The following is a 27,400-nucleotide window of genomic DNA, read 5'->3' on the forward strand; positions in this document are numbered from 1 at the left end:
AATTGAGAAATCATGGGGTCAAAGTAAGTGCAATCGATGAGTTTCATAATTATTCTATATACAGTATATATACACTGTTAAAAATAAGTTGTAAAAAACAGTAATTATTACTGGCAACTAGGACCCACAAACAGTATGAATTATTAGATAACGATGGGCTGTAAAAAATGGAGGGGGTGGATAACTGTAAAAAAAATAAAAGAAAAAGAAAACAACACAATTATAACATTCCTTTAACTTGAAAATCGCCATTAATTTACCCAAACTATTTATAAGATAAATGCACTGTAATCAACGAAAAAAACTCGATAGTTCGTTGGTATTTTTACAAAGATTATTGTATTTATTTTGTTTTACAGTTACCTTGTAATTAGACATTATATATCACTGCACAAATACGTTTGGTTTATTAAATCACTGTGTCGTCTGTTTTTTAAACAGTAAACATCCTGTAAATTTACGATTTTTCTTTGTAAGCTTACTAGTATTTTTAACAGGGAAGTAAAATGTGTGAACACTGCTCCCAATTCACAATGCGTGTATCGACATAAGGCTAAGATTTCATAATATGTCTGTCATATCCAGACAAACTTTAATTTCAGTCAGATATCAAAGTTCATTATTATTACTGATACCCACATACAATGCGTCGTGGATGAGACGGTTTGAAACCATACGCCGAGACATTACAAAATATACATTTATTATACCAGTTATCATATTCATAAGTATTGAGCGTGTTGAAAGTATATTGTCCCAGTGATTACGGTGTTCATTGTTTATATCCATAGTTTGTAATTTCCCCCTACTTTTGTATGAATCTGGAGCGGAGTGGCAGAGTTTCATTATGGTGTATAGATATCTAAATGACATTTATTTAAAAAGGGGGAGTCAAGCCTTGGTCATAAAACGTTGTATTGGAAAGGGGAAAAATACAACAGAATGGTGAAAGTTTGAAAGAAATCGGACAAGCAATACGAAGCTTGTGGCTCCTTTTAAATTGAAATGCCTAAGAGTATGTAGATTTCAAATTGGCAACTGGGTAGTTAAGTCACTATGACATCACATATGCAGCCAATTTGAAGTCTCCATAGGTATAGTGATTACCAATATTTACAACTTTAAAAAAATCATAACTTTCTTATTGTTTGTCCGATATTGTTCAAGTTTTCACCTATCAATTTGTCTGATTTTCCATTTTAGTCTAAAAGCAATTTTTTTTAATTTGGGTTGGATTCCCCTGAACGTGCTAAATTCCATCCATTCATATTTTCTTTTCTTTTTTCTTGTTTCATTATTAAACGAGGTCAATGAAATCTCTGAACATTTTCTACATTATTCCAAAATTTAATACTGTCTTAAACAGCGAACAAAGAGTACAAAAGCTTAATGATTTTATCAAGACAGCGGTAAGCAAATCATGAACATATTTGCCTGAGTGAATGCATGAGCAAAAAAATCAAAGTTTAAACTGAATTTCGAAAAGTTTCAGTCCAATGTTAAACGCCAAAAGATACCCTTCTATGTCCTCACTTATGACTATTTGGTTCGAGTTCAACCATAGAAATGTTGGGTAAGTCAAAGATCTCTTCCGAAAACTCAGTATTCTCTGTGCGACTAGCTCCCCAGAACACGAAAACACATCCACCGTAAAGTCATCTTGATACCGATCCCTGTACAAAACGAATATAGAGTCATCGAACCAATTGACCGATGTTCCATACACATCCTTGTCATGGAGATGTACCCTACGAACGAGTGACCCTGATGCATCTAGGATGCACATATCTTTGTCCCCTGGACTGCACTTTGTTCGGACCAGGATGTTTCCGTTCTTCATGGCATGTATGTCGTAAACTACAACATCCCCTGTGTTCAGCTCGCCATCAAGTGTCCATACCTCATTGTTTATTAGGTAAATTGCAGAAGAACCATAAACGGCTGCCATAAGCCTTCCATCTGCGGCGATGGTCAACAAGACACTAGCCGCTGAGGGTGTTCCTATTGAAATTATCTTGATTATTCGCCAGTGTGACGTGACATCTTCCCAGTTGTTGGTGATTACCACCGTTCCATTTCGGGTTCCACAAGCTATGTGTCCTTGTTTCCCAGTAGATTCAAGTAACACACAGCGGTACAGATCCACATTGTCTGTTTTGTTAAATACTTGCCGTGTGTGACCATTTTCTAAGTTCGTAACGAAAATATGACCGCGGAACGTATCCTTAAGAACCACATATTGTCCTCTTATCGAACCTATTAAATAAGATGGGAAAATTCGAGGTTCTATGACAGTTACAAGTTTCCAGTAGTTTTCACCATCAGATGGCATCATCTAATCTACATGACCACGTTGTGCAACATTAAATTGATCAACTTGATCAAGCCACAAATATATGTTTACATTTAAAATTTCTGATATGAAATATCGTACGTTCATATAACAAACAGACCTTTGTCATGTTTGTACACGCACTTGCCTGTTGACATTGTTTTTCACCTATCGATTTACCGTAACATTGGACCTTTGCCAAGACTGTCTATTTCATTGAAGAATACTAATATAAATCATGATAGGACTGTCTGCTCCTTAATATACAAAGTTTCGATCAGGAAAGTTTGTGTTACTCGTTTATAATTAGTAATTATTTAGATAAAACTTTAATGGCATGGCTTCGTAATTCCGAAGGTTCTTTATTCCGAAGGTTCGTAATTCCGAAACACGTAAATTGCCTATACCTCGATGTTCGTTAATCCGAAAACGAAAAAAGGTTCGTTAATCCGAACATTTGTGGCGTAATTCCGACGATTCGTTATTCCGAAGGTTCGATAATCCGAAAACGAAATAAGGTTCGTTGTTCCGAAGGTTCGTTAATCCGAAAACGAAATAAGGTTCGTTGTTCCGAAGGTTTGTTAATCCGAAAACGAAATAAGGTTCGTTGTTCCGAAGGTTCGTTAATCCGAAAACGAAAAAAGGTTCGTTGTTCCGAAGGTTCGTTGATCCGAAAACGAAATAAGGTTCGTTTTTCCGAAGGTTCGTTAATCCGAAAACGAAATAAGGTTCGTTTTTCCGAAGGTTCGTTAATCCGAAAACAAAATAAGGTTCGTTAATCCGAAAACAAAATAAGGTTCGTTAATCCGAAAACAAAATAAGGTTCGTTAATCCGAAAAATGAAAACCGGGAAAGCAGAGGCAGAGGCAAGGGGAGGGGGGCGGGGGACACTGTTGCCGTTCAATTATTATGAGGATGGGAAGGCAAGGGCGGCCGAACGAACGAATTTTCGTTTGGGGTAAGGCCAAAAAATGAAACTCATACGTCAAAATGGGCACTTTGGTGATATTTTCACCTTAATATTATCATCTGCTTGAAGTCATTGTGTGTTTGATAGTGATTAAGTAGAGAAAAACTTTTTTGAAGTGACTTCTTATTATGGCAAAATGTATATTTAGGCTTTATTTTTCGGGAGATAGTATAATTAGCGAGCGGCTTGGTAAAACAAATTCAAAGGTGAAGTTGTATAACGTTTTTTGTGGTCAATTATTCTTAAAATGGCATTATTGCGAGGTGTTGCGAGCGTGAATCACAAGCTAAAACTTTAGGTTATTTCAATAAAAAATGAAAATTAGTTTTTAAAAATCCGAGCAGATTTCTGCTGTCATTAAAAAGATGTGCATCGAAATAAAGAATTAACTCGAGCGCAAAAGGCGAGCTTAAACATACTGACCAGAAAAGGAACCTGTTAAAGAAACCATTTAGTGACTTCTTTATAGGATGCATATTTCACCAATCGAATGAGAGTGCGAAGCGCAAGCTGAAAATTTTAAATATTCCAGCCTGAAAACTTAACTTAACTTGTATACTTTAAAAAGAGTTTTATTTCGAAAAAAAACATGAAAAACGGCATATTTATTTTTGAAAAAGGAACTTTCCCATTTTGGAAAATATTAATTCCCCTGTTTTTTATTTCATTTTTGATGCCCCCTGCCTCCCTCCCGGCGGATCCAACTTTCGTCAAATAGAAGGGGGGGGGGGCAATTTTTTTAAGCCATATTTTCCTTGATCGGCAGTTTAAAGTTGATTTTTGTTTGTTTCTTTGAAAGAGTAGTCCTAACAGTCAATAATTAGCTTTATCCTTATAAAATAAAGTAAATATGTAATAACATGATAAACCCTTTTTCAATAATGCGAGCGCAAGCTATATATTTTTTTTAATATGATGGGCAATGTGTTTGTGATCTTCAAAGCGAGATGCCTATGTAACTAAAATTATATAATAACTGCTAGCAAGAAGCGCGAACAGAATTTTTAAATATATAAGCTCTGACCTGATCTAAGGGGACATTTTAAGAACTTTTTGCAGTTAGCCATGAAGACGATGCGTGTTTTAACCAATGGCGGCGGAACTTTTTTTTTGGGGGGGGGGGCAAAGCAAAAAAAGGGGCCAATAGGGGCAATTTGGTGCAAACGGATATTTTCACCATTAGATTATCATCTGTGTGAAGAGGTTGTCTTGTAGTAACTAAATTGAGCACAATTTTTAAGTGATCACTAAAGTTATATATTTACGTTTCATTTCTGCGAGCGTAGAGAGCAAGCGGTTTGGGGGAAAAAGTCAAATCTGAAGATGTAAAATTCACCTTTTTGGTCAATTACTGTTAAAAGGGCATCCTTGTGAGATGTTGCGAGCGAATCACGTGCTCAAACTTTTGGAAATTTCATGTGGGCCCAGAATGATAATATTGATATAGATATTATTTGCCCAGGGAAGCCACTTCAGTTCTGAAAACTATTCTCCCAGCTATTATTATTTTTTTTTACAAGAACGCTTAGAATGTCCAGTTTTGAGGTTGGAAAATCGGAAAAATTTGGCTCACGTTTCTCGCTCGCATCAAGTATTGTTTATTGAGGAACTCATTCTATTCCTGGTTACAAAAAGAAGTATGAAATGTCCAGTTTTCAGGTTTGAATATCACAAATTTTAAGCCTGCGGTTCGCGCTCTCATTATTTAGTTCGTGAGACATATATTCTATTCATGAGTCACTAAATGCAGTCCTTAAAAGATTACTTTCTGAAGCCTGTTGCATAAAACTTTTTACCTGAGAAAACTCTGGTAAAAACTGAAAACTAAGGTTAGTCTGATTTCCGCCATTGACTTTAGCACAGGGCAAAAACTCCTGTAAAACAACCTGAGTTTTTCAGGTAAAAAGTTTCATGCAGCGGGCCCCAGGTCAGTATATAAACAAATTACAGCTCGCCCTCGCATTAATTCTTTTAGAAAGATACACATCTTTCTCACGATTACAAAAAAAAAATGCTCCGAATGCTCACTTCGCATCTTGTTTCATGAAATGTCTACTAGTTTGAGCTTGCGATTCGCGCTTTCAACATCTCACAAGGATCATTTCTCGTATTATTTTTATTTTTATTACCAGCAGAAGCTGTTATTAAAAATGACATCCCCTCCAATACAAATCCTATTATCTAGAGGTTGCTCGCACGCTTCCAACACACTTGATCCCCTGCATCTTTAATTAAACCATTTGCCTAGGCAGCAATTGCTCAGATAAAATCGAAATTAGCCTATGCTTGATCAGGGCGCCTATATTCTTAATGAAATACATGCTTTGGCCCCAACACACGCATGTATCATCGATCGTTATTACTATCATTGCATAATATCGTTTAATCTTGTAATGACAACATCGTTTTTGTTACCAAAATGAATTATTTTCATTTTCGGAAATACGAACCTTATTTAATTTTCGGATTAACGAACCTTATTTCGTTTTCGGATTAACGAACCTTATTTCGTTTTCGGATTAACGAACCTTATTTCGTTTTCGGATTAACGAACCTTATTTCGTTTTCGGATTAATGAACCTTCGGAATTACGAACCTTATTTCGTTTTCGGATTAACGAACCTTCGGAATTACGAACCTTATTTTGTTTTCGGATTAACGAACCTTCGGAATTACGAACCTTATTTCGTTTTCGGATAAACGAACCTTCGGAATTACGAACCTTATTTCGTTTTCGGATGTACGAACCTTCGGAATTACGAACCTTCGGAATTACGAACCTTCGGAAATACGAACCTTCGGAATAACCGAACCTTCGGAATTAAGAAGCTTCGGAATTACGAATGTATGCGGACATAATCATTAATGAAACATGTTTTACATTGAATACTTACATGACAGATATAAATGGTGAATATCCTTGAAAATTATCTTTTTTATTTCCTCTTTTTTTCTGGGGGGCTTACATTAAATATGCAAACGTTTGTAAATTTTTACATTTCCAAATGAAAATGGTTTTTGCGAAAAAAAAATTTTGAGGGCTGTTTTACAGCACTTTACAAGCTACACGTATGAAGAATTTGAAAAGCGCGTATCCACTACAAAATATCTGAATAACATCTCCATACACATATGATCCCTATCCCATGCTGTTTTATGCACAGATACCTTGCAGGGGGGCAATTGGACGACACCCATAAGATCTTCTAACGTCATCTGCCATGTCTGTTATCTGCGCAGTCTTGGTTCCGTACCGACATCGTAAGGAACACGCAGATAATCTGAATAAATAGTCATAGCATTGACAGCAGCAATATTCGACGCTCCCAAAATCAAGACCAAAAATAGTAAAGTTCCCGTACAACCAAAGCACAAGAAACGATTCCAAGGTTTTCATATTTATTTTACTCATTCTCCTTTTATTAAAACAAAATAATCGAAAAGAACATAATTGGACATAATATAGATTATAGAGATATACGATTACAACCAATTATAATTGAAAAATTGAAAATGAAAGACCGGTCAGTGAATGAGTAAGAATTGATATCCTATTAAAATAATTAGCATGATCGTACAGAACAATTCAGGTGTATAATTATATAATATTGACTGGCCTTGAGGGGAACATCAAATATATTGCCAGCAAAAGAATCATATTGGCCCGAGTCTTTAGACGAGGGCAATATGGGTCTTTTAAGGGCAATATATTTGATGTTCCCCGAAAGAAGAGCCAGTCAATATTTTTATTATCATCCAAATCAGATATCTAGAGCAAAAATCGTGATAATGGTGATATTTCTTTTTAAAATAGTTATATTGTGTCTTGTTAATATAAGGGTCTAGGCTCTGCACTTTACCATTATGACGTACTTGCAAGCGCTTGGATCCAGTGATGTCTAACATTATGACGTATATTGTTGGCGCGCAGATCCTTATGAAGCGTATCTCTTTATACGCATCCTCAAATGCCCGGATGTGAAACCAGGGAAAATACAAAGGTATATTTTGCGTCGTCTCTGCATGCAAAGTAATATGCGCATTGAGACCGAGGAAAATACAAATAATATACCTATCCCTTCCCGATATTTATCAATCTAGGGCAATATGGTTTTGTAAATGACCAGCTCAGATGTCTGATACGGGTGATAATAGAACTTATCTGCCAATTAATCAAATAAAAAACATCGAAGTCATACTCTCATTTTAAATGGTCTTATTCTTGCTGAATGAATAATAGTAATAATCAATAGAAAATTGTTATAGAGCGCTTAAAAAAAATATACATTTCTCTATGCACTTTGAAAAATCATGAGGCAAAATATGGATATAATTCTTAGTAAGCAGAAAAAATCCATGTAGTAATTTACGGGAATTCTTGAACATATTTCCTTTCATTTCGTTAATTTCCATTTCCAACCTATACAATATATTTTTTTCATACATCATGATATATACACTATATAAATGAACAATAAGACAAAGAAAATTTCTATGTACAGTGTATCATAATCAAGATAATAATGCAAGCAAGTTGGAAATGGAGGAGACTACTAAAAAGCGAAGCTCGTAGAGTGCAGCCTCCGGGCTAGAATATTCATATAAATAGTGTAAACAAACAAAAAACAACACAAGTACAACAGGAGGACATCTTCATCATAAATCCAGTTGAATGCATATTTCTAATAAAATAATAATATTAGTTACAAATGAAAAGAGAAATAACAAAGATCGACATGAAAAGTTTCTACATTCCTGCCAGCGGATCTCATGATCAGCTGGAAATCGAAAATCGTACGCATGTGTTCTATCCATATATATATAAGTTTTCAACATTTATCTCAATGAAAGCGAGCTATAATTACAACATGATAAATGAATGAAGTTTAAAAAAAAGGAAGAAGCATTTTTGTATGCCTCATGCATTGACACCGTCGTGCCCTTATCTTAGAACCTGAAGCCATTTCATTTCATGTTTAGTGATCTGCAGCTGGCGCATCTCCGACAACTCCGTTTGCGCGTATTCTTATATCCTCTGAGGGAGGGCGCTACGGGGTTATGACGTGATATGCATCATGTCTGTATACAATTACAAAGGCTGTCTTGTTCCAAGTGACGTCACAGTACGCCACAAACTCCTGAAAGCTCGCTGCATCTCCGCCCTGAAGCTCCTGTTCACGAAGGCGTAGATGAGAGGGTCGATGAGGGAGTTACAATATCCCATCCACATGGTAAACACTCCCAGGCGAATGCTGTCGTGAGCAGCGATGAGTCTTGAGTGGTAGAGGAGGTATGGAGTCCAGCAAATCACCACCGCCATGACCAACAAAATGGCTTTCGATATAACAAAGAAAGAAAATATTTTTATTTAAAGTTTATGCTTTTTTTGTGGATTTGTTGTTTACTTTAGTCAGCCTACCTGTGCGCTTAACACCCGAATAAAGCGCCTTATAAATGTTTGGATTATTATTATTATTTTAATTCATAGAATATAAATCATTTTTAAACCTTCCTCTCCCATTCTTACTTTTATTGTTCTACCTTGTGTTTGCGAGGGTGTGTGTGTGTGTGTGTGCGTAAGGGTGAATGTGCGCGTGTGTGGAAGTGTAATTGTATTGTCGGTTTCTTTATTCCTCTCTCTCTTTCTCTCCACTCCGCTTCTCTCTCTGTTTTCGCCTCTGTACAAAGATATCATTTTTTTTTCTTTTAATCCGTATTTCTCCCCTTTCTCCCACTCTCTCTCTCTCTCTTACACACACACACACACACATCCTCACCCGGACCATCCCTTTAAGGTATCCTAAATTGGCAAATATTGCGTATTGTTAAGAATAAATCTTGTCACGGCATCGTACGAATATAATGTAAGGGACCATTTTAACGAGGAAGAATTTAGTCATTTATTGCTAATTTAAATGTGTCAACTTTTGTATTATTATCAGAATAACAGTCACATTTGAGTCTTTTATTCATGGAGTACTCCAGGCTCGAAATAATGTGATTTGAATAAATAAAGTAAAATCAGACAAACTAAACACTGCAAATGTCACCAAATTTCGGACAAGGAATAGCAAAGTTACGACATTCTAAATTTTTGCATTATTTCTGTGGTTCTGTTCTACGCATGTCTTCATGAGTATGCAATCAGCAAACTAATAGTGTCATAACCCCACTTCTCTTTTTGTTATTTATCATGTGAAATTACGTTTATTCAAATTTTGTCTTCCAAAACTAAAAAACATGGATTGACAACTGATTTAATGCGCACGACAATCATTGCCGCATTTTTTTTACAAGTGAGTTAATGACTCGATATGGCGCAATAGCTCAGAGGAGGCGCGATAGCTCAGCGGTAGAGCGGGGATGTTTATTCCCGTGACCCGGGATCGATTCCCACTTGGTGCGCTAGTGCCCTTCGGTAAGGCATTCATCCTCAGTACCAGGTCCTTCGGAGAGGACCTTAAGCCGTCGGTCCTCTGGTTGCTTGCTTACAAGCATTCATGCTTTCTTAGCAATCAGGTAAAAAATCACAATCAATCAATCAATTCACATGTATGAAAATATGAAATATATATTCATGATTCATGTAATATAAACAACAGAGAAAGAGAGGACATGGCATCATCACCCTATTGTAATATTCATGATGTCATTGCATATAAATGTTTTATACAAAATAATGCTTTAACTTTAACATTCAATAACTATGTTATTTATTCTAAAATTTTGGTAAAATTTTCAGCATTTTTGCTGGTTGAAATCAAATAACTCTATTTATTTAGATTTAATTATTTTCATCCCGGGTTACCCCATTTAAATCAAGAAAATGTAATTACTTTCTCACCCAATATTGCAACTCTCTTGTGTGCGATATGCTTACGCTTCTCAATCTTCAGTCTATTCTTCCTTGCTGACGTCATGTTATTTGTCACGCTAGTATTGTCGCTAACTGGTTCGCTCATTACTTGATGATTTACATGGGGGTCAATGACCTCCACAACTCTCTCTTGGTTCGATGCGGCATGGTGTCTGAATATCCAGTCCTAGGAGAAGAGAAAAAAATTCACTTTACTTGCAAAAGCTTCTTTACTATTTCCTGTCCACGCAACCATATTCCCTTTTTTTTTTTTTAAAGTGTCAAAGTTAACATGATGAACAGTGTTCCTCATAGAACATCACTTGGCGCCGGAAAATATTACACTAAAGTCTTTCTCGGGCCAATCAATGATCCAATGCATCATCGAGAAAGAAATGAGACTTTAGTGTTTGGATGGGGAATTATAACTTCTACCATATTTACCCAAATCTGACCAAGTTTTGTCTAATTTGGCAAATATTTTCAAGTAGTGATAATTCATGTGGTAATATGAGCGTATTTTAGAGAAAATTTCACATCCAAGCATAATTATGTATGCCCATTTGGAAAACGGATTTTCAAGTAAGTGGTTACTTCAACGCCTTATTCGCATCCCTTTTGTTCCAATTACTCACTATTTGAATAGTTTTATCGCCGTCTATAGAATGCATTCGACAACACCTTTAAGCTAGACATTGTCAGATGGCGAAATTCAGATTTTGTCAATACCTGTCGTTTAGATTTACAAGCGCTCGTCTAGATCCTCGTTTACAATATCAACCGAACACAGGCGTTTATGGCAAACGGTCTACCGTATCTCAAACGGTAGACCGTTGGTTAGACCAGGGGCCCGTTGCATAAAACTTTTTACCTGAAAAAACTCGGGTTGTTTTTACCGGAGTTTTTGCCATGTGTTAAAGTCAATGGCAGAAATCAGAATAACCTTAGTTTTCAGTTTTTACCGGAGTTTTCTCAGGTAAAAGTTTTATGCAACAGGCTCCAGGGAGCTGAGAGGAAGACCGTGTGGCAGGACCATAGACCCGTGTCCTGGGAACGATTCTTTTATTCGAGGAAAATTTTGACAAGCAAAAAAAAATTTGGTTATTTAACATACCTATCAGATTTCCAGGGGGTGCTGCCTATGGTAAATAATAGACGCAGCCCCAGTAGCCCCGCTTCCCAGGGCCATGTCATATACCCGGATGTTAGCAAGACGAAATTGTAATGAATTTCATATTTCTAACCTCATTGCTTTCTTGTCGAGCGTTTCGTAATCCATCTTCTGTTGGTTTAGATGCAACGCCCTCTGTTGGACCCGATGACACCGTCACAGTAGATGGTCCAGTCCATTTGGACGCTGCGTTCGACCTCGACAGGCAATGACGACTTAGTCGTTTTTCTTCCTTCCATAAGCGGTAAGTGATGACGACATAGCAACCAAGCAGGGATGGTACGAAAAATCCATAGTTCACTATAATCGCGTTGATGCGGAATGACGCATCATCCCACCACTTGATCGAGCAATGGAGAGTTCCCGGATGGTAGCCGATGTACGATTCGTTCCCTCGTTTTGCCGCAACGGACGCGACGGTTGTTCCGACTAGCCAAGACGTGACGATCATGACGAGAACACGCACCCGGCTTGGTTGGAAATGGCGGGAAAAGACAAGGATAAGCAGACGATCCACTGCGATCGACAAGATGATGGGGAGATTAGTGAAGCTTAACATGATTGCCAAAAATCCTTGAACCTGTTTTATTAGAAAGATGGTAAAGGAGAATTGCTGCATATCTATTTCGCTCCGGTTTGTGTTTGTTTGAACCCCCCCCCCCTACTACAAATAGATCACAATAACAATGACTGCCATATTGCCATGATTTAAGCATATGTCCTTGATATTATGATATTTGTGCTATTGAAATATTAATTTTTAACACTCCTGACCTACACCTTTTATCAGGTTAATGATAAAAAAGATTAAGGAACGTTTCTCACTTCCATCTTTGAGCGAATAAAAGCTGTTTTAATAACTGAAGGGGCTTTCACAATTGCTTGTGCGATTGTTTGCGATCATTTGGTCACAATATATGTTGCACAGAATCGTAATTGGTGTTAGCAGTAGCACCACCAATTGTGAAAGGGGCTTCACCTAAACGACCTTAGGCTTAAATAATTCATAAAGTTCACCTGAAATTCAGAACCAAAATTATCGATGTAAAGTGTATAAGAAATTTTAATTTCCCGTATCGTGAGCAATGGACACGAGGAAAAAGTAAATTTACGTCACAGCATCTCTCAATGACAGCCAGACTAATAACCTTTCCCATTGTTTTCGTATTTTCAAGCATTGGGTGATTTCGCGTTTCAAATATTCATAACTTTTTAGTACTTGTCCATTTTCGATCAAACTTTTAATGCATGATACGAAGATTTCCCTTCGTAGGGAAGACTATCAACGTTTCCAATGGTCTTCTCTTTTAAACGATTATATATGGCAAATACACAAACCCCTGTTGACTCTTACCATGCAAACACTTCGGTGAGAGCTCAGAAAGAACCCTTTATCAAAGACAGAGACGAGGGAAAATACCATACTGCAGAGGACCACTCCCAGGTCTGCAATTGCCAGGCTTACGATGAGAAGGTTGTGAGGAATGATCCTCAGAGACCTCACTCGAAGAATTATGACGATAGTGAAGGTATTGAAGAGTAAGGATCCCGTCATGATCAACATTAGACTGTGTAAAAAAAAGGAAATAATAACACGCAACTTCGATCTATACTCTTAAAACAAATCAGTCAAACTGACTAGACCAGTAGTCAGCTGGGAGCAACTGATATGGCAATCACTGATATTCACATTTCTGACATATATTCTAGTCAGAAATAACTCTGTTCTAGTAAAATATGACTAGAAAATAGTCAAATATGACTAGAATAACAGTTGCACCCAGCTGACCCCATTAACTAGTCGTTTTTGACTGATTTGTTTTTAGAGTGTATATAGTGCAAATTACAATTGAGTCCCATAGCGCTCTGAACTGGTACAGTAAGGAGTTTTGTCTCTAGACGCATGACGGAATTTAAGAAATAACGAATATATTTCTAAATGCCTTCATGAGAAAGAGCAACCAAATAGTGTTTTTTTCGGAAATTGGTGAATCAAAACAGGAGTTTCGCCCTGGACTCTTGACGTATTTGCAAAACGTAGGACGACACTACTGCTCCGGTTCACCGTTTTTCGACAAAGCCTTCCAGCTGTTATTTGACGGAAGGTCCTTTTCAATACATTTGCTGCGTGCTTGAATCCATTTCTGCGTCGGGGTGCAAACACTCATTGGTTAGAACGAGAAAAAATACTAATTAAAGCCATACCCTTATAAAAATCTGAGACATAGAACTTCCTACACTGCATCATGGATGGGGGTTGTTGTTTTTGGGAAAGGTAAGACTTTGACTAGGATACGTAAAGGGCAGAATATATTTTGATATTATCAATTTAATTCATTAATGAAATCCACCCCGGATCTGCCCTTGCAATACCAATCGAAATCAGAAGGGGAGAGGGTATTTACCTGAGACTGGGAACTTCCTGTATTGCATCATGGATCGGGGGGGGGGTTGTTTTCTTTGGAAAAGGTAAGACTTTGACTAGGATTAATATATACGTAAAGAACAGAATATTCTTTGCAAAGGCGGAAATCTCTTCCCAAAGGTAGGGTGACCAGGGGCCGGAAAAAAACCCAAAACAAAACAAATGTAAGGTCATTTCAACCAAAATAAATTTGACAAGCAAAACAAAAGAAAAAAAGTTATCACCGAAAAAGTTAGCTCATTTCGTCTGAAATGACATGTTTTATTTCGATTTTGAATGATGTATTTCTTTCCATCATAAATACCAAAAATAGTAGGGGACATTTGGTATTGTGTCCCCCCTGTGATTTCTTCTCATGATTCTTTGAAATCCACCCCGGATCTGCCCTGGCTATACCCATTGAAATCAGGGGAGCGTTTCATCAACATTTCTGTCCGACAAGTTGTCAGATCTGACAACTTTCCTTGATTTTGATTGGCTGACAAGCACTGTTACTATGGTAACTGTCGGATAAAACGTCCGACAAGTGCTCTCATGAAACGAGGGAGGTGTATTTACCTGATGGACTGGAGAACCTCATCTGCTATCCCCAAATCTTCACTCGATTTGTAACCATGGTAACTGTCCTCATCTGTTGGATCGGTCTCCAATGTCATGGTAGTAAGATAAATTGTCGATTCCATGGCGGATGAAGAAATCACTCCTATATATATTTTCCAGTATATCTTTTAACATGAATACATATTTAATTACGTTTGCTGATGCGAAACAAGGCTGGGTCTATTAAGCGCAAGCTGTTTATATCAATATCTGTCCAATGCCATTCAGCTAAAAACTTATCGTGCCAAATCTCTCTCTTGATTAAATACTCATGACATGTGACGTACAGTATCGCTTCTTGTTTCGGTGTATAATAATGTCACCTTAAAGTCAGTTTCTTTGCGATCATCTAATCAGTCTTGGTGATTATGATATGGTATTTAGAAAGTCATTTCTTTAAATAGGCTGATAGTTCAATTTAATAAATGAGAGAATTTATAAATTATGCCTACCCTGGGTAAAGTCATGATAATTATTATTTTTGCTAGAACCAGGGTTAGATATGACATTAGTGTCAGTGTTTTATTGGTGTTTATATTCAAACCTTAAAATAGGCAATCATTTTAAGTAGTTATGAAAAGGAAGCATTATGTCACTACTTAAAATAATAAAAACTTGAAGTGTGAGGAAATATATTTTGGTGTATATTGACTTGAAAACGGGATGGTTTAGTACCATTCAAACCCCTCGAGCAAGATTATTTATCTTATTTAACAGACAAATGCGAGCACCAGGAGTGATGACCCCACAGGCCCTACACAAATTCTGTTCCATAAAAAAATATTTCTTATGTACATTTATAATCTATTTACAATAGTTTCTTCTTCCCTTACTACTTTTTCTCATTCCCTCTTTTTCTCCCTTCGACCTTTTTTGCAAGCTGATGGGGGACACGTGTCCCCCCCCCCCAGTAGTTACGCCACTGAACACTTCTATTGATATTATCTTCATCATCATTATCATAATTTCCTTTTTTTCAACATTATTATCACTACAATCGTTATTGTTAGTATTCAATCAAATATAACCGGCAAGTATTCATCACAAGCAACTGTGTATCATAGTAAGACCCATTACTTACTTATTACTAGTTTTTCACGCAACCTTCGCATAATTCGAAAGCACAAGTTTTGTTCTAGTGCAGTTTTGCGTACATTAGAAGACAAATTTGGGGAAACTGTTTTTAATGTTTTTTTATAAGAGATTACTATGACCATATTTATGATTATGGAATGTGTTGTTTAATGCTTGTTGATTTTTGCTGATACATTTCAAAGAAATGCTTCTGAAACTGAAAGAATGTACTATGTAGTGAAAAGTAGGAATTGAAGATTCATCATTGCGTCCCATTTCACTCTTACTGGTTGGGAGCTACATAATGTCTGTTTGTTTGTTTTTAGTCCACACCTATTTTCCAAGAATGCAATAGCATTTCCATTTATTTCAATACAGGATAAAAGAGCACTGTCGATTAAACGCCTTTCTCGCGGGCAAAGGTGCCGTGGCCGGGGATCGAACCACGGACCTTCAGATGTCTAATCGTCGCCTTAGACCACTCGGCCACGGCACCTCCTACATAATGTTGCCAACGATATACACTGTTCATTCACACATCAGAGAAACAGAAGACATAATGTGAGGATATATACAAACTTTTGTTCAAATAAAAACATGTATATGAACAAGATATTAAAAAAACTTATGTGCAACGCACGAAGTACAAATATATCGTTACAAAGGTAACTATGATAAAGTGAAGGAATGGGGGGTGAAGAGCGAGGGTGCATTTAAGGGGGGAATATAGACTGAATGACAAACGAGGGAGTATAAGGGGGTGGGAAGGGGATAGTCAGAAGGACCGACAATTGAAAGTTGAAATCAGTTGTGAAATAAGAAATTTGTGATCTCTTAAAATTTCCCTTAATTCACAAAACAGTGATATAAGCAAAAGCACAACACAGACGATGTGTAAATGAGAGAACCTATGTGGAGCGTTGTGGATTAGTCTTCTAACTTTGAAACAGAGGGTCGTGTGGGTTCGAATCCCAGCCATGGCGTAATTTCCTTCAGCAAGAAATTTTTCCACATTGTGCTGCACTCCACCCTGGTGAGGTGAATGGGTACCCGGCAGGACTAATTCCTTGAATGCATGAGCGCTGAAAGGCAGCTCGAGTTCAGGCCGGGGTAATAACGATAATAACAACGCGCCTCGGAATAGATGGCGCTATATAAATGCCTATCATTATTATTATATCAAGGTGTGAATTATACATGTAGAAGAGTTAAATTTGTGTGTATTTTTACGTCTAGGTTAATCAGTCATAGTGGCTGACGTTATAGATGACAGATATCACTCTCGGGCTTTTTTATCAAAGTGGAGACAATGGCAGAGTTGGGATTCAAACTCACAACCTTACGATTATGAGTCCAATGCTCTAACCACTGGACCACACGACCCGTGTATTCTTGAAATTGGGGAATATTTTTTAGTTAATCACAATATTTTACAGAAAATACCAATTCATCATTCAACAAAACATTAATCTGAGTCTTCAAAGTACGCTGTTGAAGATAATTACACGAAGTACATTTTTAATAGGCGGCAGGCCTATCAGTATTCTTTGGAGATGATTCTCTTGCGTATATAAACGAGATAAATGAAATTAAACAATTCAAACATAGCAACATTAAAAAAGGATAAAGCTTAAGAAGGTAACACGTTGTAAGAAAGCATTATTAATACATTGACAATTTTCTAAATTACAATGATTATAAAGAATGGAACAACAAATTTACCATCATGATAACAATCCCCTTATCATATGATAAGTGGAATATATACAAACCCCTCAAAAAAAGTTTGGAAATCTGTGTTTGGCCATTATTTTCTCCCAACTCCCAACTTTATACAATGCATATTTGATATCGTTCAGAAGATAATTTAATTCTCTTTGAAATGATACCATGTTTGATATAATCATGCCATCACGAAAATAGCAGGATTCAAAAGTGTTGGATTAGGTCTGAATTGAAAAGCTGCAAAACGAGCAAAAAAGATTTGGAAATCTGAGTTTGACCATTAATTTCCCCTAACTCCCAATTTTATACAATGCACATTTGATATCATTCAGAAGATCATTTCATTTTCTTTAAAATGATACCATGTTTGTTATGATCATGCCATTACGAAAAGAGCAGGATTCAAAAGAGTTGGATGAGATCTGGATTGAAAAGCTGCAAAACGAGCAGAGATAGTCATGAAGGGTTAATACAGAACATGATTCTTTTGTCTGTGTCAATAGAGTAAAAATCCATTCAAATCAAGCCACTGCTTCTGTAGTGATGATACTGTGAGATAACATGATATGAGTCGTGGTTTGAAATACCCATGCATGTTTGTTATGTTTTTGCTTGTGAAGAGGTGTGTTTGATTCCATGTTAATGTTGATGTTAAAAAAAAAAGAACAGTGACTTTCAATATTGTGTCCTTTTGAATTTTGACATGCCCCACATTTCAAGGCACTGCACCTCCACGTGAGCCATAATCATATCCTGTACAGTGTAGGATATCATTTTAAAGAAAATGAAATGATCTATTCATTTACATTGATTACACATTGATTTTCACTAAAAACTGATGAGGAATAATCGATCAAAGTAAAAAAAAAAAAAACGCTTAGGAACTCACTCATCACCACGGGAAAAGGAACAGTGACTTTCAATATTGTGTCATTTTGCAACTTTTGAATTTTGACCTTGCCCTACATTTCAAAGCACTGCACCTCCATGTGAACCATAATCATATCTTGTCGAGTATCATTTTATAAAAAAATAAATGCTCTATTCATAGATATTAATTATATATCTATTTTTACTAAAATCAAGGAGGGATTTCGATCAAAATCAGATTTCCAAAAAAATTTTGAGGAGTTTATATATTGTCAGACATCAAAATTTCATTGTAGTGACGGCTTCTCTGTTGGCACGTCAAGTTTAATATAATAATGTAGTATGTTCCTAATTAAAGAGCTAACATATTAAAATCGACAAAAATATTCAGGATTGCCAACGTGCAAATGTCTTTCTTTTTAGCTTCCACAGTTCATTCCTGACTCGTCTGTTGAGGAGGGCATAGATGAGAGGATCCAAAAGGGCGTTGCAGTAGCCTAACCACATAGTGAAAACACCAAACCAATATCCCTCTGCCTCTCTGACCCGGATGAAATTTGAATGATACAACAAATATGGAGTCCAGCAGATGACAGTCGTGAAAACAAGCAGCGCTCCTGGAGAAGAGGGGTGGGAGAATAAGCACATAGAGAAAATATCAGTAAAAAATATTTCAAAAAATACAATGAAGGAAAGCGCAAAAACATGCTAACCTCAAACATTTTGAATATACAGAAGTAGTATCTGTCATTTTTATTTTGAAATCTGACAGAAATTTGTGATTTAATGTCCACCGTTCTTGCGTCACCCGTTGGCATAGCTTGGCATAGCCACGAGTCACTGAAAATAAACAAATAATGAATCAAACATGTTTAACATGGAGTACGGGTCAAAATTTCACGTGGGAATGAAGCGATATTTAGGGCGAGGAAACTGTTCTTCTGATTTAAATCTAGATTTGTGATATAATTTGACATTATAATAAGATTTGTGGGTCTTTGAACTATTGGGAGTCCAGGCCCTCGGCTAAAGGACAGTGGTAGAACTTATGAACCTACATACTTTAGGTGTAACGAGTCGAAAAGGCAATTACATACCCCGGAGGCCACTTCCATTCAAGAGTGGATACCATGCGCGACCATGGGGCCTCGAAAAGCACCCTAAACACGTAATTTCCATATTCTGAAAATGCACCCCTTAACAAATATTGGCGTGTGAAACCCTACCCTTAACAAGTATTGGAAACAAAACGATACTCTTGGCAAATATTCCCTGAAATGAACCCCTAAACAAGTACAGGAATGTTTTATTGTTACGGGTCCTTTGGTTGTCGGCTTTACTTTATTTGGTTTAGTACGACCCCACCTTCTACACCTCGCGCAAATAGGACTCTAAACACGTAGTGTTGGGGCAAAAAGGACATCCTTTATAAAACATTTTAATTTTGTTTTATCATCCCCGCAAATTCGACCCTAAACGCGTAATTTTACTTTTTTTTTTATTTTTGTGTTTTTGACACCCTTTTCACGTTACGTACGTAACGTGCCCTATCGTGAAAAGGACATCCTTTTTACGTGTTTTTTGGTAGCGCATGGTATCCATTCGTCAATGTAAGTGGCCCCCCGGGCTACATACCCATAAGAATGACCCGTTTGTGGGCCTCATGGCGCTGCCGTCGACTCTTCATCTTTGCCTTTTTCTCCCTCCTCGTCGTCGAGTTGATGTTCCCGATACTGTACGACTCCCTACCGGAGCTGATATCGTCTTCATCATCGGCTGAATCAGGATGGCGTCTCCTCATGGCTGTCCGGGGAAGGGTCACCCCTGATTCCTACGAACGGGAATTGACAACATGCAGGCAGCAGGCTATAGAGTACCGAAGCGATGACGTCAGTTGCCATGGTGTCATGGCGGCCTGGTTCTAAACAAATGAACCCGGAATGAAAGCGTGTGTTTCTCATAGGAGAAAATGGATGCTATCGGGATGATTGCTTGCAACCTATTTTTCAGACGAGCCAAAATGTGTACAGACGATCGTCAGGTGCGACTCTGTTTAGAACCAGCCCGCCATGACACCATGGCAACTGACGTCACACTTCAATACTTTATTCATAAAACCTGCCCTTAAATTGATACAATAAGTAGAAATCAGTAAACAATTAAATGCCTGTAAGTCTACCAATCCGACTTCCAAAAATGAAATTAAAAAAGAAGAACCGCATCTATAGTTGTATTGTCTCTTTAATGGGGAATCGAACTGATATGAAAAGTTTTGTTTTTGGTTAAAAAAAAAGAGGCAGAGCAGAGAACCAATTGGAAGGCTATTGGAATCTTAAAAGTTGCAAAATTATCTTGCTAGCTGATAACCATGGCAATTTTCAATTCACTGGCAGATGCCGGTGTATCGTGTGATATTATCGTGCTGTAGGGGCAGGTTAAAGAGAAATAAAAGGAAACAAGGCAGAAAGAAGATATGAGTAAGAACAGAAGGGTCAGGGTCGTGTAACTATATAATTCACCCTGCTATTCAAATGAGAACAAAAATGACGCCCCACCCCGTTATATGGCGCCTCCTATGTTAGCCATCTGAAAAAAGCTAAGTTTAAACAAAATACGGTTGTATAGGCCTTAAGCTCTGATTGATTTAAAGGAGAATGAAACCTTTGGAACAAGATAGCATGTGTGAAAACAGACAAAAAAGAAACAGATCAACGAAAGTTTGAGAATAAACAGACAAATAATAAGAAAGATCACTAATGGTATGGCAATGCGACAAAGTTGTGTGACGTCACTTGTGAACAACTGTCCCCATTACTTTAGTATATATTTCACATAAACTGCCTCTTTTATCATATATATCAGTAGATCATGTGTTCTTTCTCTAGGAGGGCATGTAATACAAATTTTTAAAGAATACATCATGGATAAAGAGTTTGTATCGCCATAAGAAAAAGCAAAAAGAGACATTTTGAGGGTATTTTATAGTCCATCAAAGGGAAAGTTGTTCACATGTGACATCACACATCCTTGTCGCATTGCCAATGAGAGGATCTCCATGGCATTAATGATTGCAATATTAAAATGCTCATAACTTTCGTATTATTTGTTCCTTTTGTCTCAAACTTTCTTTGTACTTATTCTTAGATTTTTCTGTTTCGACACAAGCCTACTTGTTCCAAAGGTTTCATTCCCATTTAAAATTCAGAAATTAAAATAACCACGATGAGGATGATGTTGAAAAACGTTAATTGAATAAATTATTGTTTTTTGTTTTCATGCCACATAGAAACAAGATTTTGGTTAATTATTTTTAACGTGCTGCTTCAATTCAAATTAGTTCTCTTAATGGGAGGAAATCGATTTATGTTATATCCGGTAGTCAAACATTTATGATAAATGAATGCCTTAACATGATTTAAACAGAATATGTTTTTGAACCCTAAGTTGATCATTCTTTCTGTATAAAGTGCGTCCCACACAACAAACGAAACCGAGATTTTTCGATGATTTATCATAACTTAATGGACAAATCACTATCATTACAAAGCATAGAGTCTCCTCTTTCAGCTGGTATACTAAAGAAGATTCCTCATTCACGCATGAGTGAGTAAAAACAGTTCAAGGAAAGGATACCAAAACGTACGTCCCTGGCGAGGGGTAGCTCGGTTTCAAGAAAAAGTTAACATGCCTACAAAATTCATTATCTGCTCGTTCATTTTCTTTCATTTGAAACCTCAATCACAGAAATTTTTTAAGAAATAAACTTCTGTTTCTTCGAAGTGATGCCTGAATTTCCACAATTTCTTTAAAAACAAATATTTTTCAACCTGTTTCCGACCAAAGCAATCGCATGGTTAACAAAAGACTTCATGCATGACGGAGTGTCAATAAAACAGAGTGTCGAGTAAGTCTGACCGCTAACCTGGTAAATCTCGTCAGTTTTCTAAATTATTTCAAGCCTTATTTCAAATGAACGGAACTCTGGTATTTCTCAAGCGCTATCTTTCTCCCTGGACCCCCATGACAAACGATATCATATACGGAATGCATGACAATGGGAAAGACAGAGGAGTGACGGAAGAAAAACATAAGCATTCGGGAATCAGAACACTCACTTCACACAAGTCCATCGACTGGCTCAGGCTCTTATTTGGCATATTCGACAACGACTTCAAAGTGGACATGGAGGACGAAAGCTGGTGGCTTCGAAGACTCAGGCCCTCCTTCCTAATGAAGTGCGCGATGACGACGTAGACAGCGACCAGACACGGGAGCGTCACTCCCAGATAAAGAATGCTACAACCGAGTCGAAGGACGTCATTCTCCCAGATCCGAGTGCAGTGCTTCGTGCTGGGGTCGTACTCGTACCCGATCACCAAACCGATGGATGCTATGAATATCCCGACGAGCCAGGACAAGGAGACCATGACCAAGACACGGCTACGGTTTGGAGGGTACCGGCGGGACAAAACGACGATAAGGAGACGGTCGGCGGCGATGGAGAGAATGATGGGAAGATTGGTGAATGAGAACATGATGGAGAGGAATCCATTCATCTGAAGGTGAGAATAAACAGAAAAGGTTCTACTTGTTACTCCTTATCAAAACCATTTAAAACCAAAATCGTTACTTAATATGTTAAAAATGCGGTATGGCGTTATTATTTCCTCTTTAAAACAAAATCCCCAAAGGTTTCGTACAGAACACACATTTTTTCAAGTCAAAACCCAATAGATTGGTCCTCTTTTCTACCAAAATTTGCCCATGAAATTGTCATGTTTCTGTAACTTTCACAACTGTTATTTAGGCCTACAAGCCACAGAAAATACATACAGAACTAAAATCGACTGCAGAAATGTGGTTTTGTTGAAAAAGCGCCCTATGTTTAATCATGAACTACTTAGAATTGCCCAAATAGTAAATGTAAGACAGACAGACATCAATGACCTTTGGTTTGCAACTTTGCATTTCCTTCATTTTTAGCCTGACTTTTATAACTTTTTGCGAAAATAAAGCAAACATTAACCAAAATCCAAAGATTCCATAACTTTCATATTTATATCCAGTTTTAATCAAAGTTATCTCTGCTGTGCTTGATACTTTTCTATGTTTCAAATGACATTTGAAAAAACTTCCTCTCAGATGTGTGGACTTTGCAGTGAAAGCACTGCGCGATATATCATCAAACTCCGTAAGTCAAATGTTTACAAAAGTGCACCTGACTTCAAAATGCCCCTATTACCCAAAAGTCTAACTTAGTATACATTCTAAAAGCGGAAGCCTTAACTTACTTTGCACACATCATCGTGATTTCTCAAAAAACTTCCACCATCGAAGACAGAAGCCAGTGAGAAGGTCATACTGGCCAGCGCCACACCCAGATCCGCAACGGACAGGTTGAAGACCAAGATATTATGGGGACTCTTTCTCAGGTTGCGTACACGTACGATGATGGTGATTGTAAGGATGTTGAAGAGAATCGCTCCAAGCATAATGATAATCAAGCTGATGTGATAACACGAAATGGTTAAAAGATAAAAATATCATGATATACATGATATAGCTTCCCAGGGCGTGTTTTGTCGCAGTGAGGTATTGTATTGAGCTATCCAAGGAGCTACCTCGCGGCGCGTCCTCAATTCTAGAAGATGCCGCTGAAGAATCTCTTCATGATTGTCATGGTCATACTGGACATACCGATGACGGAATGAACCTGTTTATGGTCTCGGCGGTAATTTTTTTTTTCATAAACTTGGTTATCCGTCATTCGCCACCCCTCCCCCCCCCCCCTCCCCCATTTCTGCATCATTGATCCCAATTTCCACGATTATCGTATTGAAAATTTATAGTTTCGGATAATGACAAAGCCTGAGTGGCAAAGATGACTATTTCGATCAGAAATGCAAGGCTGCATGTCGAATTTATTTAATGGTTTCGCGGGTTTGATCATGATGAATGTATATTTAAAGAAGCAACAGACACTTTTTAAACTTTTCATTTCGTACAAGAGATGCAAGATCTCAAAATTTAGTATTCAACAATTGATGATATTCCAACAAAGACTTTGTTAAATCAAAAGGGAGAAAAGGGCCATCACTTTCTCTGCCTCCATATTGAACGAAATTTAGAATTATGAAACAGACAAGGACTTATTATACAGTGCGTCCCAGAATAAACGAAACCGAGATTTAGCGATCATTTATCATAACTTAATCATAAATAGAACAGACAAATGACCTACCGATTTAAAGCTTAGAATCTCCTCTTTCATCTGATATTACTTAGGTTATTTCTTATTCACGCATGAGTGAGCAAAAACAATTTTAAGAAAGGATACCAAAAACTCATTTGGCGGGGGGTATCTGGGTTTCAAAAAGAAAACTACATTTCTGAAAAGTTCAATTTCTGCTCTTTAATTTGGTACCTCAATTATAGACTGGAAACATTCTGGAAAAAGAGGCCTATATAAACTTTAAGAAGCATTTTGGGGTAAAAGTTGGGAACCGGACTTTTTAACACAATTCAAATATGCTGAACCTGATAAGATCGGTTCCCAAGCTGATTCCTCATGTTTTGACCACCTAATTTGCATAAACAAAATGGCTGCCAATCTGGCCATTCAAAATATTATTTTTGCAATGTTCTGTTATTATATTCGCTTTCACAGACATGGATACTGCAAAATCTTGCATACATAACATGTACCATTCGGGAAAATTGGCTATTTCGGTTTGCAGCTAATTATTTATGCAAATTTATGTAATATAGACTAGAGCCATTCTGGAAAAAGAGGCCTATATATAAACTTAAAGAAGAATTTTGGGGTAAAAGTTTGGAACCGGACTATTTCACACAATTCAAATATGCTGAACCTGATAAGATCGGCCCAAAGCTAATTTCTCATGTTTAGACCACCTAATTTTCATAAACAAAATGGCTGCCAAATTGACAGTTCAGAATGTTATTTCGACAATGTTCTCTAATTATATTCGCGTTCACAGACATGAATACTGCAAAATCCTGCATTCATAAGTGTACCTTTCGGGAAAATTTGTTATTTTTGTTTGCGGCTGATTAATTATGCAAATTTTATGCATATTCTTTATCATTGTGCTATAAATTGATAATTTCAGCTCAAATGTTTATATTTTGGTACAAATAGCATCTGCATCATTATAAATAATTGTACGGCCCTTAGAATATAATATCACAGTGAATAATAATTTATTATTTTTTTATTTCTTATGTATTTCTTTCTATTTTGTACCTTTTGTTTTGTACATGTTTTGTTGTGGGATCTGTCAAAGCACTGATTTTCAATGGCAGAAAATAATTAGCCTCAATGATTTAATCATGTATAACTTTTTTACATTTTTTATTCGTATATATCCATGGGCATAAACAGATGCACCAACTCCCAGACCCACATCTCTGCTCACATAGGTAAAGTCCTGCAGGGAGGGCGTTCCCATTTATAAGCACACTGGTGCTGATCCAACGAATTTCATGAACCTATCTGCATTCAAGCAAATGTCACTATTATTTGCTTATAACTTTATATAAAAATGGTTTCTTGAATTATAATATCAATCAATTAATTCATATACAATTTTAGATGATGATTTATTAAATTTGAATCATGACAGTACCTTAATTCTCAACTCCTAGTAGTCAATCAGTTGCATTTAATATCCTTTGGAGTATGCTCTCCGACCAACATAATCTGATCACACATACATGTATATTATCATGTATATATTTAGTGTGTTTTTCGTTAGCAAAATGAAGTGAAAACATTCTGCTGAAAGTGAGATGTCGTGTATATTTTCCATCATGCTGGTCAAATTGTCTCAATTTGGAGAAAAATTCTCAGAACTGAACCCACATATAAACTATCTAATTTCTTATTTAGCCTATCAATTAGACCGTTTTCCAGGTTTTAAAAGCCAGACTGTGATGTTCTAATGTTCCACCGTGGCAACAAATAAATCACTGCATGTCCTTTTAATAACAAATTTGATCATTGGACTTCATTAACGGATTACATGTGCATCTCCATAATACATCTTTTCCAATGCAGTACTGCAACTGTCCTATCAAGGATTGCCGCTTCATCAAACTTAGCGGCATCCAGCTTCCCCCAGCTTGATATACACCCTTTCCTTTGGAGTGTTGAATTATCAATGTCAGTTATCATAGATGTGGTGTTCCATTGGATGGCTTGATTGATATTGCAGCCACATATTATAACAGTATCTAACCTCATATTATAACAGTCTCTAGCATCTCTAATCATTGAAATCAAACAAATTTAGTGCAAGTATTCTGTGGAGGCAGTTCGTATATCAAAGTCATCGTGTTTGTGTTCTTGAGATATGCCCGATTCTCATGTCACAGATCCATAGAGAAAACCTAAACTTTTGTCTTGAGAGAGAATCTGCTGTCTGACTAGATCTTGTTTCAGGTGTTACAATGCTTGTAGTGAACCTTTTCAATATTGCAGTGAATTTTATGATGTCCCCTTGGCCATTCATCGAAGTTCTAATATTCATATATGTTCATATCTTCATAAGACTATTTCTACTTGATAACAAAGATACCTTCCAGAGGATGGTGGGTTCCTGACATGTTTGTTGTTCCTGTAGATTATTATTCATCCACTTCTTTTGATCGGTATTAAACCCAACAGCATCCAATAGCTTACCCAGCTCTGATAGGCTGCATGCGAGTCTGAGATATCACTATCAAAGTCTAGGTCGAGAATTTCTTCGATTGTAGAGCCAGTAGATCTCTTTCTGTGAGGAAAGCAGTTGCCTTAGTTAATACGTTTGACTTGTCAATCGGTTATGATACAACTAAACATGGCATTCTTCTTGGGAGACTGACAGTCTGTTTTGGAATTGATGATTCTGAACTCCAATAGCTTTCCTCTTACATGTACTGTACCTTGCCAACAGAGAACAAGCTGTCTTCATCACTGGCATGCAGTCTCCTGTGACTACCTTTTGCCATGTTTGCTATGGAGTTCCTTGGGAGCTTGTCCTTGGTCCCTTGTTCTTCAAACTGTACATCACTTCTCTTGGCTCTATAATGTGGCAACATGGTCTTGGTATACACTTCTATGCTGATGGCATCCAGCTGTATACCTAACTTTTGATCCAAAAGTTGGAGATAGAGGGGTTCGTGCAGCTGCTGTTGTTGGTGCTGCCATTGAGGATTGAATGAAGATCAACTTCCTGGAGCTTAACGATAAAAAGCGAAGTATGTCGTGTCCTGTCATCTCCATATGCGTAATTTTTATCGGTGAGGAAGCTATATGTCTCCAGTATGCAAGGCTGGATATCTTTGCGTAGTCTTTGATAGAACAATGAGCATGA

At 37.1% G+C, this 27,400-nt stretch overlaps 2 protein-coding genes across 2 annotated transcripts; both read right to left on the reverse strand.

Moving 5' to 3' along the window:
• Nucleotides 1-8,378: 8,378 nt before the first annotated feature.
• On the reverse strand, nt 8,379-14,410 carry LOC121412969 (octopamine receptor beta-1R-like). Its single transcript, XM_041605732.1, has 5 exons — nt 14,313-14,410; nt 12,684-12,897; nt 11,403-11,909; nt 10,147-10,345; nt 8,379-8,636 (listed from the first exon to the last, which is right to left on the reverse strand). Exons 1-5 carry the CDS (start codon nt 14,408-14,410, stop codon nt 8,392-8,394), a joined length of 1,263 nt encoding a protein of 420 aa, XP_041461666.1. The 3' UTR covers nt 8,379-8,391.
• A 4,000-nt stretch (nt 14,411-18,410) lies between these two features.
• On the reverse strand, nt 18,411-27,125 carry LOC121412970 (octopamine receptor beta-2R-like). Its single transcript, XM_041605733.1, has 5 exons — nt 26,959-27,125; nt 23,315-23,528; nt 22,139-22,579; nt 19,659-19,854; nt 18,411-18,640 (listed from the first exon to the last, which is right to left on the reverse strand). The coding sequence occupies exons 1-5, from the start codon at nt 27,123-27,125 to the stop codon at nt 18,411-18,413; spliced, it is 1,248 nt and encodes a 415-aa protein (XP_041461667.1).
• Between the last annotated feature and the right edge of the window lie 275 nt (nt 27,126-27,400).

Source organism: Lytechinus variegatus, chromosome 4 (genome assembly GCF_018143015.1).
Source record: "Lytechinus variegatus isolate NC3 chromosome 4, Lvar_3.0, whole genome shotgun sequence".
NCBI lineage: Eukaryota > Metazoa > Echinodermata > Echinoidea > Temnopleuroida > Toxopneustidae > Lytechinus > Lytechinus variegatus.

Bases quoted from the DNA above. Each gene is read 5' to 3' on its own strand.
- LOC121412969 (XM_041605732.1), bottom strand. From the start codon at position 14,410: ATGACATTGGAGACCGATCCAACAGATGAGGACAGTTACCATGGTTAC. The intron at 11,910-12,683 runs GTAAGAGTCAAC...CTAATAAAACAG, and splicing joins CTCACCGAAGTGTTTGCATG to GTTCAAGGATTTTTGGCAAT. The intron at 10,346-11,402 runs GTTAGAAATATG...CTCTTCTCCTAG, and splicing joins CTCGACAAGAAAGCAATGAG to GACTGGATATTCAGACACCA.
- LOC121412970 (XM_041605733.1), bottom strand. From the start codon at position 27,125: ATGTTGCCACATTATAGAGCCAAGAGAAGTGATGTACAGTTTGAAGAA. The intron at 22,580-23,314 runs GTAAGTTAAGGC...TCTCACCTTCAG, and splicing joins ATCACGATGATGTGTGCAAA to ATGAATGGATTCCTCTCCAT. The intron at 19,855-22,138 runs GTGAGTGTTCTG...TCCCGTTCGTAG, and splicing joins AGTCGATGGACTTGTGTGAA to GAATCAGGGGTGACCCTTCC.